Genomic DNA, 18,746 nt, shown 5'->3' on the forward strand with positions numbered 1-18,746 from the left:
ACACGTCTGTTAATTCAAATTTTATAGACTTTCAACTAGAATTCTAATTTAGATTTCCTGTTCATACCCTTACTCATTGAAAGAATATTAGTATTAGTAGAAAGGCAAGCTCTTCTTTTGTTCAATTTTGTTTTTCAATTATTATCTGGTTCTTATTTTTATTTTTGTAATAGAGGCTCAACTTGGTTTACATTCCAGCATGCAGATGAAAAACAATTCCATCATAATTACTTTGTCTTAGACCTTTTATTACATGAAACTTGGAATGAAGAAACGCCTCAGATACAGTTAAAGAGCATGATCCAAAAGTATGAAAAAACCATTCAAGTTCTGGCTTCCACAAGTTCATAGGCCTAGGCCTATGCACATTACTTGACTTGTGAATGTCAGTTGCTTGATCTATAAAACAGGAATAGTAACAACATGGTGGTTGTATGGTTAAAAGGAATTAATGTATGAGGTAGTGCTTTATTATCTGTGTTATACAAATGTTAGTTTTTTAACCTCCTAAAGATTTATGGTATTTTCTATTTCTACAGATAAACCTACTGAGAAGATAGAAGACTTACTTTCATCATCTGAATCAAATCCAAAGAGTGTCTGACATTTCTTTTGTGCAAGGTGAGCCTCAAGTGCTTCTGCATTACAGTAGGTGGTCAGGCATTTGCCACATCTTAGTCTTTTCACTGATTTTTTACAAACGTTATCTTGATCAGAACAGGCATCTACCCTATCAGTCAGAAATTTTCTGCGTTTTGGCATACTAAGGTACCGTTCATCAAGGTAACTGGGAGGCAATGGTCTGACATATGGCTTTGTTAAAATTAAGCCATATGAAGTATGTTCACTTGTCAGATTTGGTTTGGAAGGTGCCTGAGATACTGGCAGGATATTGTGTTCTTGTGGTACAACACTGGGTAAAATGGAACCGTTTTCTGTCCTGATTCTATTTGTATCAATTTTCAAAGCGGGATCTGACGAAACTAAAGGTGTCTGCTCTATTCCACTGTGTCCATTGACTAAATCACTAATACTACAGTTATTTTCAGAATTTGGCTCTATGTCAGGCATCTTTTGGTCTATCAAGCTTATACCAGAAATAGTGTCACCAGAATGTTCATTTCCATTCTGAACTAAACGGTCTGTTTTCCTTTCCATACTTTCTATACACGTCTTTGGTTCTGTAGAATCTTTTCTTGATTTGCTAGTAGAAACTGGCAGACTAATAGTTTGTTTCTCATTACTAGATGAGTCTTTTTCCTGATGATTAGAACTTGAGTCTGTGAGAACATCCCAAAGAACTGCCTCACTTGGTTGAGCAGATGATTCTGGTGTTTTACTTAAATAATGCTGAGCTTCATGTTCATATAGCAGAGGAAGATCTTCAAAAAGCTCATGGCATTCTGGAAAACTACACTGAGCTTGAAATATCCTGTGACTCTTTGTGTGCTGAGCAAGTTGGAATGGCAGCTTGAATGACTCATTGCAATTAAAATGCAAACAAAAGTACACATTTGGATAGCTGTGTCTATTAAGGTGATCTATAAAATGCTGAGAGTCTTCAAATTGCCTTTGACAAAATTTGCATTTTCCTTTGCTCCACTTCATTACTGTTTGCCGCACATTTAAATCAGTTGGGTGTACAGTCCTTGCGTGCTTATTCAGAAAACCAATTCTTTTAAATATCCTGACACAGCCAAGAGCAGGGCACTTAAAGTTTCCTTCTTGATCTGTCGCATATATGTCTTTTGGATGGCACACAGCTCCATTGATTTTATGAAGTACTGAAGTTTCTTGATTCAGGTCATAATCATCTTCCTCATAATCACCTTCTTCGTCTTCTTCCTCCTCATAGTCATCCACACACGCAGGTAAAGGCTCCGCAACACTATTTAAAGAAGTATCAGGACTGCCATTTTCAATAATGTTTTCAATAACATCTTCCGATACACTTACGGGAATTTCAATGAATTCAGCCACGTGCACAGGGATGGTGTCTTTGTTTCCATCACTGGAAGCAGTAATGGTCTCTACTTCCAAATCCTTATTATCAGAATTCCCATTTTCAAATGAAATGAAAGTATCAGAATAATTTATTTCTTCCAAAGCAGGATTTTCCTGATCCTCCTGTTGAGCTGCTGCAATTTGCTGTCTCTGTATTTTCTTAACGTGATTTTTTAAATGCTTCTGCATAAGTCCTCTGTTTCTAAATTTTCGACCACATATTACACATGAAAAACTGCCTTTTTTCTGGTGAGCCTGGGCATGCCTTACAATGTGACCACCTAGAAATTCCTTGTTACATAACATACACCGATGCCTCGGGACGTTATGATCTACTTTGGAAGTGTTAAGAGCTGTAACGTTTTTCTTTGCATTAATATGACCTTTTGGTTGCACTCCAGATACATCGTCAGGATCAAGCTCTCCAGTACTCTGATCTGTAAGAGAGTCAAGCCCTTCATCTAAACTTTGCTGTTCCATTGCCTTTTTCACATTACCTGCAGAATTTTCCAGTGTACTTTCATTTAGAAATCTAACTGCTGATTTATCACTCAGTAATGCTACACAGTTTTTCTTAATCATTACAAAGTTCCAGAATTCAGGATCAAAAAACAATCCCTTTTTCAAAATCGGAAGTAATTCAAAACGAACACGGTTTTGAACACTACTTGTGCCTTCATTGTATTCTTCATCTGGACGTTTGTAAAGTTCTTCAACAGTATGATAAGCTTCCAAGGAACGTTCAAGAAAAAATATTGAGAGTGCACAAATCCTGAGGATCTCCAAATCATTTGGCAAAAAATGTGCAATTGTTTTATAAATTAGACATTTTGTTTTGGGATCATCATGAAGGTCTAATTGTAGAGCACAACCACATATTTCAACACAAATTTGTAAGCCTTCTTCTTCCACCTATGAAAAGAAAAATATTACTACTAAATACCTTCTTAAAAATTATTAACACTTACTAGTTTATCTTTTTAAAAGACAACTCTGAAATTAAAGCTGAATAAACACATATTCCAAATGTGCATTTTCTTCAATGGGTAGCTTTGCTTAACTCCTTAATATATAAATAAATCTTTCTTTTTAAACTTGAGAATAACTGGAAAGGTAGCATTTTAAAAAGCTTCCAATTTATTTAATTCTCAAGTCCGACAAGCCCTACTAACCATAATACAAAATGCTTCACAACCTTATGGTGATTAAAAATACAAAATGCTTCATAAACTTACGATGACTGAAGCTTCTTACAAATCTAGGACCCTGTTTTAAGGCACCAACCTCACATTGTGTGGCAGAATAATACTTATTAAATAATATTATTTATCCAAATAAGGGGAGAAGTGTGAACCACATGAACAGGACAGTTACAAACTTTCCAAATCTATTAAGGTATCAGAATAATGAACCTACTGGAAGTTAACTGAAAATAATTCAAGCTTTGAAACTTTTCCTGATGACTCAGAGATAACTGCATCAGCTTTTAGTTGGGAATTTGTTGTCTATCCATCTCAATTCAAATTATAAATAACGCCTCTAGTGATTTGGAATGATCTAAATGTTTGTTTGAATAGAAAGAGATAAAATAATATGTCTTTAAAAGTGTGTATGTGTGTGTCATACCGCCTGTATGTGGTATATTATAAATGACCAAGAGGAACACTTCCTTGCCAGCCTCATGTCCTCTCAGTTTCTTACATGCTATGTAACCCTTACTTACAGTTCCACAAGGAGACCTTAACTTTGCACATTGCTTTCCCTAGCTGGTAAATTCCTACCCATCTCCTGTTCATTCTTTGAGAATCAATTCTGCTTTGAAGGTTTTTCTCATTCATTCTGGCTCCTGCCCTGGGTTACAGTTAAACACTCCCTATTCTTTCCACTGAAAATAACTTACACTTATTTCCTAGGAGCACATATATGCTGTTTTATAACTGTCTATGCCCCTTCTGCTTGGCTTTGAATTCCCAAATCACAGGGATAGCGTCCCATTTTTTGTTTATCCTGTGTTTAGCATAGGAGATGGCATACAGTGACCTCTGAACAAATGTCTGCAGAATGATTGAGATCATTCATTCCACTGACTTTAGTTTTCCCCTATAAATCTACCATTGCTAACTTGGAATCCTTTTCTGAATTCAAATTTCTTATTTCTGTCTGTTACAATTAGATATTCCTATTTACACTTTCCAGATAAAGCAAATTCAAATCCATTGCTTCAAAACAATTCATTCTTTCTCCAAAGTTTTATCTACATTCTTTGTCTTTCCTCATGAAATTGTAATGTGCCCAGTTGCTGAAGTTTACGAACATCAGGATCATCACAAAAAGGAACAGGATACTTCCTTACCTGAAATCCTTTAACAATTCCAGTCTATTTGTGGAGTGAAGTTTCAGCTTTTGTCTAGTATTGAGTCCCTTCAGGATCTCTAGCAACCCCACCCCAAAAAAACTAAACTCTGATTAGTTCCATGTTCTACACACGTCCACAGATTTCCCTGCCACTGGACAGCTGTGAGAACTAACTAATAAAATGAGGAAAAGGAGCTCTATAAACTACAAACTCCTCTAAAAATATTCATATTATCCTCATCTATCATTTAAAACCCAGCTGAAAGCATCTTCCTCTGTAAAGCCTTTTCCAATATGCTATCTGTAACGCCTCCTCCTGAACTCACACAGCATTGCCTGTCCCTCTTTTCACAGCACAGAGGCACGTGACTGATCTAGTCCATAAGATAAAAATGTTTTTAGTAGAGTGTATTAAAAAATTCAAATACTTATTTCATCTTTGAATTTTTCCTCTTATCATGTATTCTTAGGTTGATCAGACATGTGAAAATGAGAAAGCTCTGTGATGCTTGGCTGAACTTCACCTAGATGAAAACGTTCTATATAACAAAGCCTCTCAATTTTTGGTACAAATGAGAGTCATATGTTAAAAAAAGATGGACACATCTTTATTTCTTAAAAAGTTTTACAGGTGATTCTGATGCACTTCCAATATTAAGAAGTATTCTACAGCATAGTTTGTTTTTTTTCCTCCAGTTTTTGGTGAGGAGAGAGGTAAACTTTGACAATGCATTTGAATGACATTTTACTATTTAATAATGAAGCTATTAATGCAGTTAGCACAAAAAAAAATGAGAAATAAAACAAAAACCATCTGATATAATGCTGCTTTGTATCACGAGAATATGATCACTGCACGGTCATTACATCTAATGAGTGACGTGATAATGAATGTGATAAACACATAAATATATAAAAAATATTATTTAGTGGATGTCTCCTTATATATTTAAAAGTAACTCACATAACGATTCAGTTAAACAGAGCTACCTAAAATGTAGGGTAGCTTTATCTTTCCTATCTTTGTAGTCAAAGTTCTATTCATATTTGAGGAGAGAAAGTAGAAGGATCTGCAGGATCCACTTTCATGTCTATGTAAGAATCATGTAGATTTTTATTCACTTGCAAGTGGCAAAACTTGCTTCAGAACTATTTTTAAAAATAGGTAATGGGTCTTTACTATTATTTTAAATAAACACATGAAAAATTTGTCCTTAGGTTTCAAAAATGCCTCAGAATTCATGGTTCCTTTTCACCTAAACACCAGGCTAAAAACTATGAACTGTATTTCTCTAGGACACTGAGCAGGTATTACCTATAGTTATACAAAGTTCATTTGCAAATTAGTTAAGATTCTATGTAGAAACAGGATTTAGAATAAAAAGGGACAGACTTAATTGTAAGAAAAGAGACAACAGCTTCTTATGGAAGCAATTAATTATTCCCCTAGTCAACTTTATGTAACACTAAATTGACCTTTTTTCTCTTTTTTTTCAGTTATTTTCATTTATGTACACCCTTTGCACCTATGTTGGGAGTTTGAGGTTGGGGTGAGGGGAGGATATAATACATGGAGAATGTGGCCTTAAAGTCCTCCTTTTCTTCAATTATGTAATCAAATAAATTTTATCATTAAGAGATTCAAATTTCAGTGAACTGTCATTTAAATTTCATTTAAAATGAAGGGATAAATATATCCTATTTACCTCATCTTTAATGATTTTCATGAAAGGAAATATGACTCTCACATTAGTTGCTGTTCTTAAAAGCTGGTAGCATTGATCTACAAAAACTTGTTTTGAAGGATTAGACTTAAGCTGAAGTTTACTCCATATGAAAATCAACTCCCTGTAAATGAGAAAAAAAAGAGAAATATCAAAAATACAGTTTATTCAAATACAGACATCAGCTATCTTTCCCAGATTCTATAGTACCCTGGGCTGGGATGTTTACAAAGTGGGTGTAAATGGATATTAAGTTAAACCCCAAGCTACTTTTGCTCCCAATTTGGGACTAACAGAAACTGGGGGGAAAGGAGAGATCAGAAGTTGCAATTTTGCAGTGACCTAAGGCATCTTTAGTACTTGATCAAAACAAATTCTAATCCCCGGGTACTAATATTAATGATATTATTTTTAAAAAGTAACTGTGGCCTTTAATTAATACCCACTTGCAAATTTAGAAATCAACATTGCAGACTTTCAGCAAAGAAATGGTTTATATTTTTCATTTTCAATCCATTAAGATACCAAAAGTACTACAGATTAAAAGTGTAAGTATAATATAGTACTGATTCTGAAATTTTACATTTAGATCATCTGCTCTTCCATTAAGATGTAATACCTTTAAAAGGATAAGCTATGGACCATTTAAAATATTTCACAGGTAGATTCTCTTCTAAAATATGGCCAAGGTTACCAGATGAATAAGGTAGGAGCAGTGGGTTTTGAGGCAAAGGAAATCCTAAGATATGAATGTTCTATCTGGATATCACATTTTAGTGAAGTAGAATTCCTTGAAAAGTGTCACAAAAGTTACATAATCCATCATAATCTAAAAGTATTAAAATAATTGATGAAAAAATGTTTTTAAAAAGTGATTTACTGAGTGTGTACTTTGAGCCCAGAGCATACAGCTATTAAATCTTAGGACAGCTTGACTACCATCATGAAGGTGCACACCATCTATTTAGAGAGACAATACAGAAAACACAAAACAAAAAGTGATGGCAACATAGGAAGTAAAAGCGAAATTCCATTTCACACTAGCTGTGTGAGTGTACATAAGTTTCAGTGCACCACTCACTTTTTTTTTTTTGCACACATATTCCTTTAGAAAGCTCACCAGGTTTCACATCATGCTCCCAAATCTCTAGCTCTGACTTCTTCCCCAGTTTCCATACCTGGGTATCTCAATTTAGATTGGTTTCTATCACTTTAACCCACTCAGATCAAATTTAATTCCTTGCAAAATTGATTATTTTTCCTAGTCACAGTCACTGACACTAAACATTCCTCTAACCTGGTTGGTTCTAACCTGTTTGTTTTGCATTCTTTGTATTCTTGTCCGCAGTTATATCATACTTTCTCAATGCTGCCACCTTAGGCCTTTTAATTTTTCGTATGTATTTCTACAGGGGTTGCTAAACTGAACTGTTTCCAGCCTCCCAGATTCCTTGATTTAGTACTTACTCAATAGGACTTACAGTGTTAAAAGCAATAGAAACATGGGCTGAATACTGGGCATTCTTCCAGGTTGGTTTCCTCAGTATCAGTTAATGTGCTTCATTTATTTTCACTTTCTGTTTTCTTGATTGTTCTACTTGGAAAATATACCTCTATATCTAATATGAGCTTATCTTTCAAAGTCCACATTAAGTGCCTCTTCTTCATTAAAACCTTTACAAATGCCCCAAACTAAAGTGATAACTACTTCAGAACAGATCTAATCTCTCTTATTAATTCCACGCCTTTCATATACTTCTTTGTTTTATAAGTCCTGTTTCCCCACCTATTAATAAGTTGTAAATCTTCTCAATGACACATTGTATATGGAGGTAGTGGCAAGAACAGCAGATTGGGAATAAGAGAGACCTGCACCTCAATAGGGCATTACATACCAACTGGCATGGCACTACCCAGCTCACAGTGAACCACCGTTTTCTAAGAATAGGCGTAATACAGAGTTGGAACCTCAGTAGCCATGTCTCCTATGTGACCCTCCTCACTCTCCTTAAAATATTAATTCAGGGTTGGGAAACTGACCCCAATTAAGTCAGTAAGAATCCCTGGAACGTTCTCAACTCTCAACTATGAAGCTGGGGGGACTGTTGGCATTCCTTCTGGTCTGCAACAGGGAAGACTGAAGCCAACTGGCTGAACAGAGAAGCTTTTGAAAACCCCCAGCAATTTCAGTGTCCCTAGTTGCAGTTATCTTTGAGGACTACATTTTTGGGCTCATGTCACACCCTAGTATCCATTCAATAAATACTGCCTTTTCCCTAAACTAGTTAGACATGGGATGTTATCACTTGCAAACTGACTAGTATAAATCCCAACTTCATTTTGTTACTAGCTGTGTGGCTTTTATCTTTTATCCACACTTTTCTTACACATAAAAATAACTGAGGTAAGTGAAAACACCTAGGTGTGAAATGTCTGATACATACCAGTATTTAATGAATCATTCACTGATGGTCTTCATTGAGAAGACCAAAGGGAAAGCTTAATGAAACTTACATTTTCTTTTCAGAGGGTCCTTTAAAAAAAACACAGCACTGATTTCGCTATACCAGCACATTTCCCAGGTAGTTAACTGCCAATACAGCCATCAAGTTATTCAGTTGTAGGAAGCCTATAGCAAGGTCTGCAGCCACTCTTACTGCACAGGTTATTTTTCATACTATACCCATTTACAGTAAGTAATGTTTAACAGCAGAGGCTGTGAGTCAGGCTGCCCGGGTTTGACTCTGGCTTCATTATTTACTAGCTGAATGGCTTGGGCATAATATTATCTACCCCATAAGATTGCTGGAATAAATGAAGCACTCAGAAAATATAAACAGCTATGATTATAATATTACTATGATCATTAATGGTGAGAGAAATGGATTAGTAGTTTGCTTCACCTGCTTGATACAGAGCAGAACTGGTCTATGGATCAGGTTTTGTCATCAGAGAGGGGAGACAAAGAGTAAGCTGAGACCAAGATGAAACAGATAACACAGACCTTGTAAGCTGGAAAAAATCCTGTTCTTCAAGTAACACTGAAAATCAAATTTTAGAAGCAAAAAAAAAGGACCCCAGCAATATAAAAGTAAGAATAATAAGAGGGCAGGTGGTCAGAAGTCAGCCCACTCACAAGGAAGGACAGAGAAGCAGGCTAAAGATTCCTTTCCAGTTAGGCAACTGGGAGTCACACACCCAACTTCTATTCTTAGAAAGTGACTGCGGCCAGGAGCAGGAAAGATAGGCACTGTTCTATTTTTAAAGTTCTTCCCTAAAGAGTAGAAACTGGTTAGCCAAGAGAAGAAGGAAATAAAAATGTTCTCCTGGGGTTTTTTTGTTTGTTTACACTTGATTCCAGTTTACTTATGAGTATGTTAAAATGAAAAGACTAAAGGTGTCCTGTAAATAGTTTAATATACCCAAGGCTGAACATTCCTATCACCATAGGAAAAGATGCACTTTAACAGTCATGGCTATATCCTGTTTCAGAACAACATATCAAGAAATAATACTCTGAAAACTATTTAAAAGCGTATGTCTTACTACCACCTCTTGATCCCTTCCTATTTGAAATTCCAAATTACATGGAAGACTTCTGAATAAAAGTTAGTATAATCTAAAAGTATAGTCCTGTAGAAGATAAGTCCTCTAGTTTCTAGACCCTCTGCTTTCTGGTTTGCTATTAATTAGCTATTTGACTCTCTGAATCTGAAGACTTTACTCTGTATACAAAGTCTACAGTATATTAAATAAGTTTATCTTAAAACAATGACTGGGAGAGGGGGTTTAAAGTATTTAAGAATTTAAAATTTGAAAGCATTTATTTAAAAAAATATTTATAGCCCATATTATTTCATATGATGTTAGGCAAATGAAATCTAGTTTTCTCTTAAGAATTAATGACATGTGGAGTAGTAGGGGTGTGTGTGTGTGTGTACACTGGGGTAGGGAAGGCAGAAGTTGTTAGAAACTTTTCTAATTATTTTTCATGATTTCATCTAAAAGCACTTGAAGGATTTGTACTAAAATTACTCTCAAATCACTTTCTAAATTACATGACTGCTGGATAAACTAGATGCTAGTAACTTTTAAGTGGTTTTAAAAATGTTTAGAAAAATTAAGTCATATAATACCTTTTACATTAGCACACCAAAAATGAAAAACTTAGGTATAAATTGAAGAAAATGTGTATAAGATATATATGAGGAAAACCACAAAACTCTGATGAATGTAATCAGAGAACTAAATAAATGGAGAGACAGTCCATGTTTATGGATAGGAATACTCAATATTATCAAGTTATGAGTTCTTAACAACTTGATCTACAGATTCAGTCCCAATCTAAATCCCGGCAGGTTATTTTATGGATATCAACAAGCTTATTCTAGTTTATATGAACAGACAAAAGACCCAGAACAGCCAATACAATACTGAAGAAGAATAAAGTTGGGGGACTGATGCTACCTGACCTCAAGACTTAATGGACTCTTAAAGCCAACATAATGAAGACAGTGTTGTACTGGTGAAAGAACAGACAAACAAATCAATAGAAGGAACAGAGAGCCTAGAAATAGACCCATAAATATAGTCAACTGTTCTTTGACAAAGGAACAAAGGCAATACAATGGAGTGAAGATACTCTTTTCAAGAAATGGTACTAACCTTACACCTTTCATAAAAATTAATTCAAAATGGATCATGGCTTAAACAGAAAATACGAAACTATAAAACTCCTAGAAAATAACATAGGAGAATACCTAGATGACCTTGGGTATGGGTGATGCTTTTGTAGATATAACACCAAAGATATGACCCATGAGAAAAATAGCTGATAAGCTGGAAAACAGCAATAAGCTGGACTTCATTAAGATTAAAAACTTATCTGTGAAAGACAGTATCAAGAGAATTAAAAGACAAGCCACAGACTGGGAGAAAATATTTGTAAAAAACACATCTGATAAAGGGCTGTTATCCACAATATACAAAGATCTCTTAAAACTCAACAATAAGAAAACAACCAAATAAGCAACCCAATTAGAAAACGGGTCAAAGACCTTAACAGACACCTCACCGAAAAAGATATACAGATAGGAAATAAGCATATGAAAAGATGTTCCACATCATATGTCATCAGGGAAATGCAAATTAAAACGAGATACCACTACACACCTATTAGAATGGCCAAAATCTGGAACACTGAACACAAAAAATGCTGGTGAGGGTATGGAGCAACAGGAACTCTCATACATTGCTGGTGGAAATGAAAATTGGTATAGGCACTTTGGAAGACAGTTTGGCAGTTTCTTACAAAACTAAACATAATCTTACCGTATGTTCCAGCAATCGTGCTCCTTGGTATTTACCCAAAGGAGTTGAAAACTTATGTCCACACAAAATCCTGCACACAGATGTTTATAGCAGCTTTATTCATAATTGCCAAAACCTGGCAACAACCAAGATGTCCTTTAGTAGGTGAATGGATAAATAAACTGGTACATTGAGAGAATGGACTATTACTCAGCACTAAAGAAATGAGCTATCAAACTGAAAAGACATGGAGAAACCTTAAGTGCATATTACTAAGTGAAAGAAGCCAATCTGAAACAGCTAAATACTGTATGATTGCAACTATATGGTATTCTGGAAAAGGCAAAACTATGGAGATAGTTAAAAAAAAATCAGTGGTTTCTAGAAGTGGGGGCAGGAGTTGAAGGGAAAGGTGAACTGGCAGGGCACAGAGGATTTTTAGACAATGAAAATACTCTGTATGATATAATGATGGATATATGTCCTTATATATTTGTCCAAATAGAATAATTAACACCAAGAGTGAACCCTAGGGTAAACTGTGGACTTTGGGTGACTAAGATGTATCAATGTAGGTTCATCCTTGATAAAAAAAAATAAAAATGTACAACCGGTGAGTGATCCCAAGAGCTTGTTTGGAGGTTCTAGCAGGGGATCGCAGCTACTCGTATAGCCTTGACTGAGAAGAACAGTCCTCCTCTATTCAGGATGCTTGTCCTTTTCGACTGAGAACAGCTTCGGGAGGGACGCACATGGAGCAGAGAGGGAAGAAGGGGACACCTGCCTCACCTGCCAGATCAGGTGAATCAACCCTGGCGATCAACAAGGTGACAGATGTCGCAGCCAGATCACCTTCACATCCAGCTGGTAAGTGATCTTGATAATGGGGGAAGCTATGCATTTGTGGGGACAGGAGGTATATGGGAAATGTCTATACCACCTGTTGATTTTGTTGTAAACCAAAAACTGCTCAGAAAAATAACTTTTAAAAAAAATTTTTAAGTAACACTAAATTTAATTTAAAACATCGCTGCTTCATTTTAACACATTCCTTAAACATTAACACCACTGATTATTGGTACATGATCATTGTCTTTTTCAATCCTTAGGTCTTACAACATACTACTATTTCTTGCACAATAAAGGAGAAAAAAAAGTGACTAAACATTCTCACATAACTTTTAAAAAATATAAAGTACAAACTCTGCTAACCAATTCTCCTTCTGTTCCCCATCTCACCATTTCAATTTCTATATTAGGAACACTTACCAGATACAGTACATATCCCCATTCTGGAGCTGTGGAATAAGAAAGGATTCACAGAGTTGCAAGGCTAACATAGTCTTGCCTTCTTTTTCAGTGTTACAGATGATATCAATTCCACTCTTACAATCAGTTTTCAGTAAATGCTATAAGAGGAAAAGAAAAATCAGTTCATATCATTTAAAATATCTAGAAAGATAGTTGCAAAAAATGTCTAAACATTCAGAAGGAATTAGATTTCTACATCTCTACAAAGACAATGATGAATTGTACAGAAATTTTTTCCTGATTTCATAGTTTCACTATATATAGCACCTACAGTTTACAGTGACTACTTTTAATCTCATTAATGTCCACAACTTGTAGGTACATAGGGTCCATATTAGGAAAAGATTCTTTCATTTAAAAAAAAACACAAAATAACATAAGCATTTAATTTCTTACTACTTAAGAAGCAAAACCAAAATGCTTCTTAGTTTTTATTTAACTTCTTCTCTGTCACACCAGAAGCTTGTTCAACATGAATAATGCTTATTAAAAGATTTAATTTCAAAACCATTTGTTAATATCAGACTCAATATGAGCTTAAAGAATGGTGCCAAATGGGACACATCTAGATAATGTAATCTTAAAACCTTTGGTATTACTATAAAAAGGAATTTAACAAGAATGGGCTACATTTTTTTTTTTCTTGGTAAGATCCAAATGGTAATAGACAAAAGTAATCTCAAACAATACCTCCCGAAATAGCTGATCTTCTACAGGTGACATAAACAGACATGTGAAGAGTGCTTGATGGAAGTACAAGTCTTTACTGATTTCTGGATGATTTATACAACATTTAATAAGAGCCATTGCTTCAGGTATGCGTTCACAAGCAATTAGGTATCTGGCACGTAGTTCAAAGAATAGTGGATTTTCAGAACTTAAATATTTGTTCACTATATTAAAAAGAAAACAGACTTATTACTCTCAAGAAAAGGTTGTCTAAAACTTTGTTCTTTGAAACTTTAGCACTAACATAGTATCTAATTAAAATTAGTCATTTAATCTAACAGCATTTTCCTTAGTAGGAGTTTATTTGTAAAAAGATTACTCAGTTAAATGATTAGAAAAATGGAAGTAAGAGCAACACCAAAATTATGCTCAAGAAATATCTGCTGACTCTGAGTCTAAAAAGCAAAAAAAAAAAAAAAAAGCATGAAATATTCTTTTTTTCTGTTCACTAATACATTAAAATATGTTTCAACTGACATGGGGTCTGGAATTTCTTTCTAGTCTAAGATTATGTATTTTATCTTCTTACTGCCCAATATTTTCATTACTATAAGATTAAAAGGCTAAATCCTAATTTGTCATTAAAACCACATTAATTCAGATTACTTATAGAGAAATGTAATCTCAATTAATGAAAAAATTCACTCATAAAAGAAATATATTTTATTACCTTCCAACAAAAAATTAAGCTAGAAGTAGTGTCAAGTAGGACTGCTTATTAATATACACTCATGTATCACCAAGGATAATTACTAATTAATACCTGCTTTTACACAATTTTAAAATGTATAAACGCCTTTATCTACATAAGTTCATTTAGACCTAACAACAACCTCATGACAGGTTTAAATATTTGTTTTACAGATCACAAAACTGAGTCTCAGAGAGGTCAAATGACTTGCCCAAGGACAAAGAATTAATTAAGTAAGTGGCAGAGCAGGAACGGGAACCCATACTTTATGATTTCAAATCCAAAAATGTTTTAATTAGTTATATATGTTTAATCAGCAGCTTCTGAAATGCCTATGAATAATGTTTTATTTGGGCTTCAACATTTGCCTTGCAGTTCTGTTTACAGTATGTGATAAGCAGACACTGATTTGTATAATTAATGCAAAGATAAACTTCAAACTGATCTTTACCCTAATGATCACCAACTAGAGGAGAGTCATCCATATTAATGAGGTTCTAGAGCAGCTTTTCCCAGAGTGAGGTATGCCAGCTACTGTCAGTACAAGAGGAATATGTATGAAAGGACTAGATATAGTGTAAACTGTATATATTGAGGCCATCAGCCCTCATTAACCAACAACAGGTTTGTTGTAGCTCTGACTCAGAGAAGCCTAAGAGCTACTACTCTAAAAGCCCAAACTTCTCCTCTGTTCTTACTCCCTATAAATCTGTCTTTGCCTAGCTCCTTTCCCCTCTGGCCACATTCCCCAGTTTCCTCAGAGATTCCTGCAGGCTGTCACCCTCATCTTCCCTATAATTTGATGGTCCATACTTTTCCTCAATAATTCAACTCTTTCTCCTCCAATCAACTACCTCCATCTTGAGTTTTCTTACTGCTTTCTGAGACCGTGACATCAAGTGCTAGTCTCCGTTGCATCCTTTGTGTATATACCACTATAGCGCTGCCACCTGTACCTTAGCCCTTTCCTTCTAGTCTTGTCCTACCTCCTATCTCATCTCACCACTTTGCACTACTTCTCCTGGTCTTAACTATTTTTTTTTCATCTTCTCTCACATCTCTGTTCTAGTCTTCTGTACTTGTATCTGGGGTCAGCTGGCTCTTAAGCCCTAGAATCACAGCTCCTTCTCCACTCATTTCTACTCAAAACCCATCCCCATCCCTTTACCTGGGACAAATGGAAAGATTCTAAACTATTTAGGATAATCAGTGGGGCAAGATGTCTTTCTCACCAGACCAATTTCTGAATGGATCCAGAGCCGAGAGGTTTTGTCTTTTCGCTCTGGCCACGTTACAATTGCATGCCATAGACCCTCTCCATGCTCTCAAGTGTGTCCACACTTTTGTGCTTATTCACTGCTGCTGAACTTACATTCTAAGTTTTGGTGACCCCAAATGTTCTGAAGCTCGGGAATAATATGGCAAATGTTTCTTTAAAATAATTAGCTAGAAGTAGTCAACCGAGATTCCTGCCTCAGAAGGAAATTCTGGCTCACAGGAACCACTGTGAGTCTATGTTGGAGAGGAAGTGATGTCAAAAAAAAGTACACAGGTGGTAAGGGTATGAGACAAAATTTAACTTCTATTAATGAATGAAGTTTGGGAAATACTGCTCTTGAGTATTTGGAATTGAAATTTAGTTATTCATCTAACTAGTCATTCATTCACTTTGCATTCATCATGTGGTTGTTCATTCAACAAACACTTATACTGAGCACCTACTCTGTACCAGGCACCAGGCCAGATGCAGGATATACAGTGATGTATATTAAACCAAAAAGTGAAGGAGTTCCATCCTTCACAGAGCTTCCTGTAGAAGGGAGATTCCATGTACTTAAGCAGGGTTTTTGTTTTTTTTTTTTTAAAGTGTTCTTTCTTAAACAGATATTTTAAAAATATAGCCGAAGTGACAAAAACAAACTCTATAAATAAGTAGTATCTGGATAGTAAATGTATTAACACTCTGAATTCCCATTAGAATAAATGGGAAATTACTAAAAATAACTGTACCTAGTCTTGTGTCAAAAGTCACTCTTGGGCCAGGTTAGTATAACAAATTAAACACACTTCATGTGAAAATACATTCCTCTTCTTCAATATTATAAAATAAAGAAGAATCACTACTACTGCTCTAGTTAGAATATGAAATTGTGTTTGCTTCTCACAAATGTTGGTTTGGATTTTGAGTCTCCTGAAGTACCTATCTCCTGAGATGCTGGCTGGGCTTTTAGAACAGCTTGCAACACTGGATCTTCCCATGGGCCACCATCTCTAATGATTCGAGTCACCAGTTCCAGATTCACATTTCCATATCTGCGGAGGTGATTCTGGCATTCCTAGGAGAGAAAAATCATTTTGGCTTTGTGAATTTAAAGGGGTTAAAGACTAAACTTGATCATCATTGTCAATAAAATGACTGATGGTCAATGAGGCAGCTGTTAAATTATAAAAGAGAAAGGGTTGCTGTATTAACCTAAGTAGGGTATCAAAACCCCATTCATATACAAATAGGCTTAAATGCCAAAGGTTACACAGTTTGTACATAACTGGACTTAGAAAATCCCATTATAATAGGGATGAAGTGTAACCTAAGGGAAAAGTGTAAGGGATGCATCATTTCTAGAAGGAAAAGAACCAGGTTGCAAAAATATAAGACGTGTATATTCAGTTAAATTTATGTGAGGGCTCGTGACGTTTCCATCAACAGTGGCAGGCAAGAGCCTGACAATTCTAAGAAGGGGATAGAGAGGTTCCTGCCCAATGCAGACTCTGGCTGACAGGTAGTACAAATCCCCTCCCCTAATCCCAAATGTAGAATCTCAGATATGGCAGAAGGCTGGAAGATGGAAATTCTATTCCACTTGTTATGTAAGTAGATTTATAGTCTTGGGATGAGAAATGACAGGTTGAAGGAATGCATCCAGCCTATAATATGAAGACTCTGCATTAGGTTTAAGGTAAAAATATTACTGATAAATTGGGCATTAACTGATAATTTGTCTTTGCATTTGGGGGTATTTTTTAAAAGATATTTGAAATGTTTTTAGAGAATGTGTTATCTTAAGACTTGTGATTAAAATATGAATTATGTAACATGCAGTCTGTAAACAATGTTTAATATTTAGGAGAACTTGGTTTATATATTTTAGAATTAGATTTACAAGATTTAATCATATGATTATGCTTTTTTGATTCATTATATACTTTGTTAGGTGTTTTTTAAAATGTTTCAGGGAATTTAATTTGATAATTTAAAAAGATTAACTGAAGGCCTAGTGAAGGTATGGACAGATTTTTTTTTAATGCATAAACTGAGCTTATTTAAGGCCTTAAGAAAAATCTGGATATTGAAATTAGCATTGTTAAAAACTGGAATAAACTGCACATCAATTAAAACACAAACAACTGTCAAGAATTTTTCTGTGCTCAAAAAATCCCAAAGACGTGAAAAGCTTAGTAACAGTTATAAAGCGAAGCTTCAAGATAAAACAATATATATTTACAAATTTCACTTAGCAGATGAATCATTAGGCTACATATTCAAAGTAGCAATAAACACTTGCTTTTATTAAACTGTCATGTTCTTCTATCATTTGAATGTTCCAAAGTGATATCTATATGCCACTTTCATTCATTGTTAAAATACACAAAGGTTTTGTTTTATAAGAGAACAGGGCAGTAGAAGAAATCAAGTTTCAAGATAAAGAATTATTCAAAGAAGTCAAAGGATCATTAAATGAAAACATGAAAGTAAGTATCTTCTAAAAGTTATTTTAGCACATTCCCAAATTAAAATAACCAACCAAGCAAACAAAAACCCTATAAACAATGGGCAAGTTACTTAACCTCTCTGCTCCTTCAGTTAACTCCTGCAAAATGGATACTAAAAACACCTACTTCATAGGATTGTTGTAAGGATTAAATAATACACAATACTGAAAAGTGCTTGGGACAGTGCCTGGCATAATAAGCACCTAATAAATGTTAGCTTATTTTTTCTAGTATTTTTTAAGATTCTGAGTAAATATTTTATTTTAGGACATCCAATTGCCTTAGCATACAATTAACTCCTACATTTTCATGTGTCAGTATGTTACAGCATTCATAAAAATAAGATAAAGTTATTGATAAGCCATGATTTTTTAACACATGGAACATAGTAATGATCTGTGGCAACAGCTTCATGGTTAAAAACAATCATCCATTTTAAACCTCAAGGTAAACAAATTCCTCAATTACTCTAGATACACATATTGCTGCCCATAAAATTAAACTCCTATAAGCTGGCTTACGGTCCAATCAAAGCACAAGAAATAAGGTGAGCTGGATGTCACCCCCTGAATCACTGATGAGGCTTTAACTCCGCTGAGCCCTGGGACAACCTATCTTCCAGCTGCGTTAAAGAAGGTGAGGCACCAGTCATACAGCCATGAGCGCTGCAGGACCTAGAACGGGACTTGGGCCTGAATCAAGATGTGATCTATTGCTAATTTCTTTAACTTGGCTGAAAATAAGAAACATTTGGAGGTCTTGTTAAAAGACAGATTCCCCGGCCCCAATCCAAATCTACTGAATCAAAATTTTTAGAGAAAAACCCTGATACTCTGTATATTTAACAATCT

At 35.0% G+C, this 18,746-nt stretch overlaps 1 protein-coding gene and 1 long non-coding RNA gene across 7 annotated transcripts in view; one reads left to right on the forward strand and one right to left on the reverse strand.

Moving 5' to 3' along the window:
* LOC116154746 (uncharacterized) overlaps positions 1-18,746 on the forward strand; it is a 57,885-nt gene that overhangs the window by 7,882 nt on the left and 31,257 nt on the right. For 2 of the 5 annotated variants that reach the window (XR_010384807.1, XR_004138678.2), the window contains exons 2-3: positions 540-621; positions 12,101-12,260. This is a non-coding gene — a long non-coding RNA (uncharacterized LOC116154746). Of the gene's footprint in view, positions 1-539; positions 622-12,100; positions 12,669-14,297; positions 17,875-18,746 lie in introns of those variants that run through there. The other 3 variants (XR_010384804.1, XR_010384806.1, XR_010384802.1) reach the window with 3 other exon arrangements.
* ZNF654 (zinc finger protein 654) overlaps positions 1-18,746 on the reverse strand; it is an 85,807-nt gene that overhangs the window by 2,619 nt on the left and 64,442 nt on the right. Inside the window, exons 4-8 of one of the 2 annotated variants that reach the window (XM_031457509.2) lie at positions 16,325-16,460; positions 13,395-13,597; positions 12,663-12,802; positions 6,066-6,207; positions 570-2,916 (exon numbers count right to left, since the gene is read on the reverse strand). In XM_031457509.2, coding sequence (XP_031313369.1) covers positions 570-2,916; positions 6,066-6,207; positions 12,663-12,802; positions 13,395-13,597; positions 16,325-16,460 — 2,968 coding nt within the window. Of the gene's footprint in view, positions 1-8; positions 2,917-6,065; positions 6,208-12,662; positions 12,803-13,394; positions 13,598-16,324; positions 16,461-18,746 lie in introns of those variants that run through there. The other variant, XM_031457503.2, reaches the window with a different exon arrangement.

The sequence above is a fragment of the Camelus dromedarius genome, chromosome 2 (genome assembly GCF_036321535.1).
Source record: "Camelus dromedarius isolate mCamDro1 chromosome 2, mCamDro1.pat, whole genome shotgun sequence".
In the NCBI taxonomy this organism is placed as follows: domain Eukaryota; kingdom Metazoa; phylum Chordata; class Mammalia; order Artiodactyla; family Camelidae; genus Camelus; species Camelus dromedarius.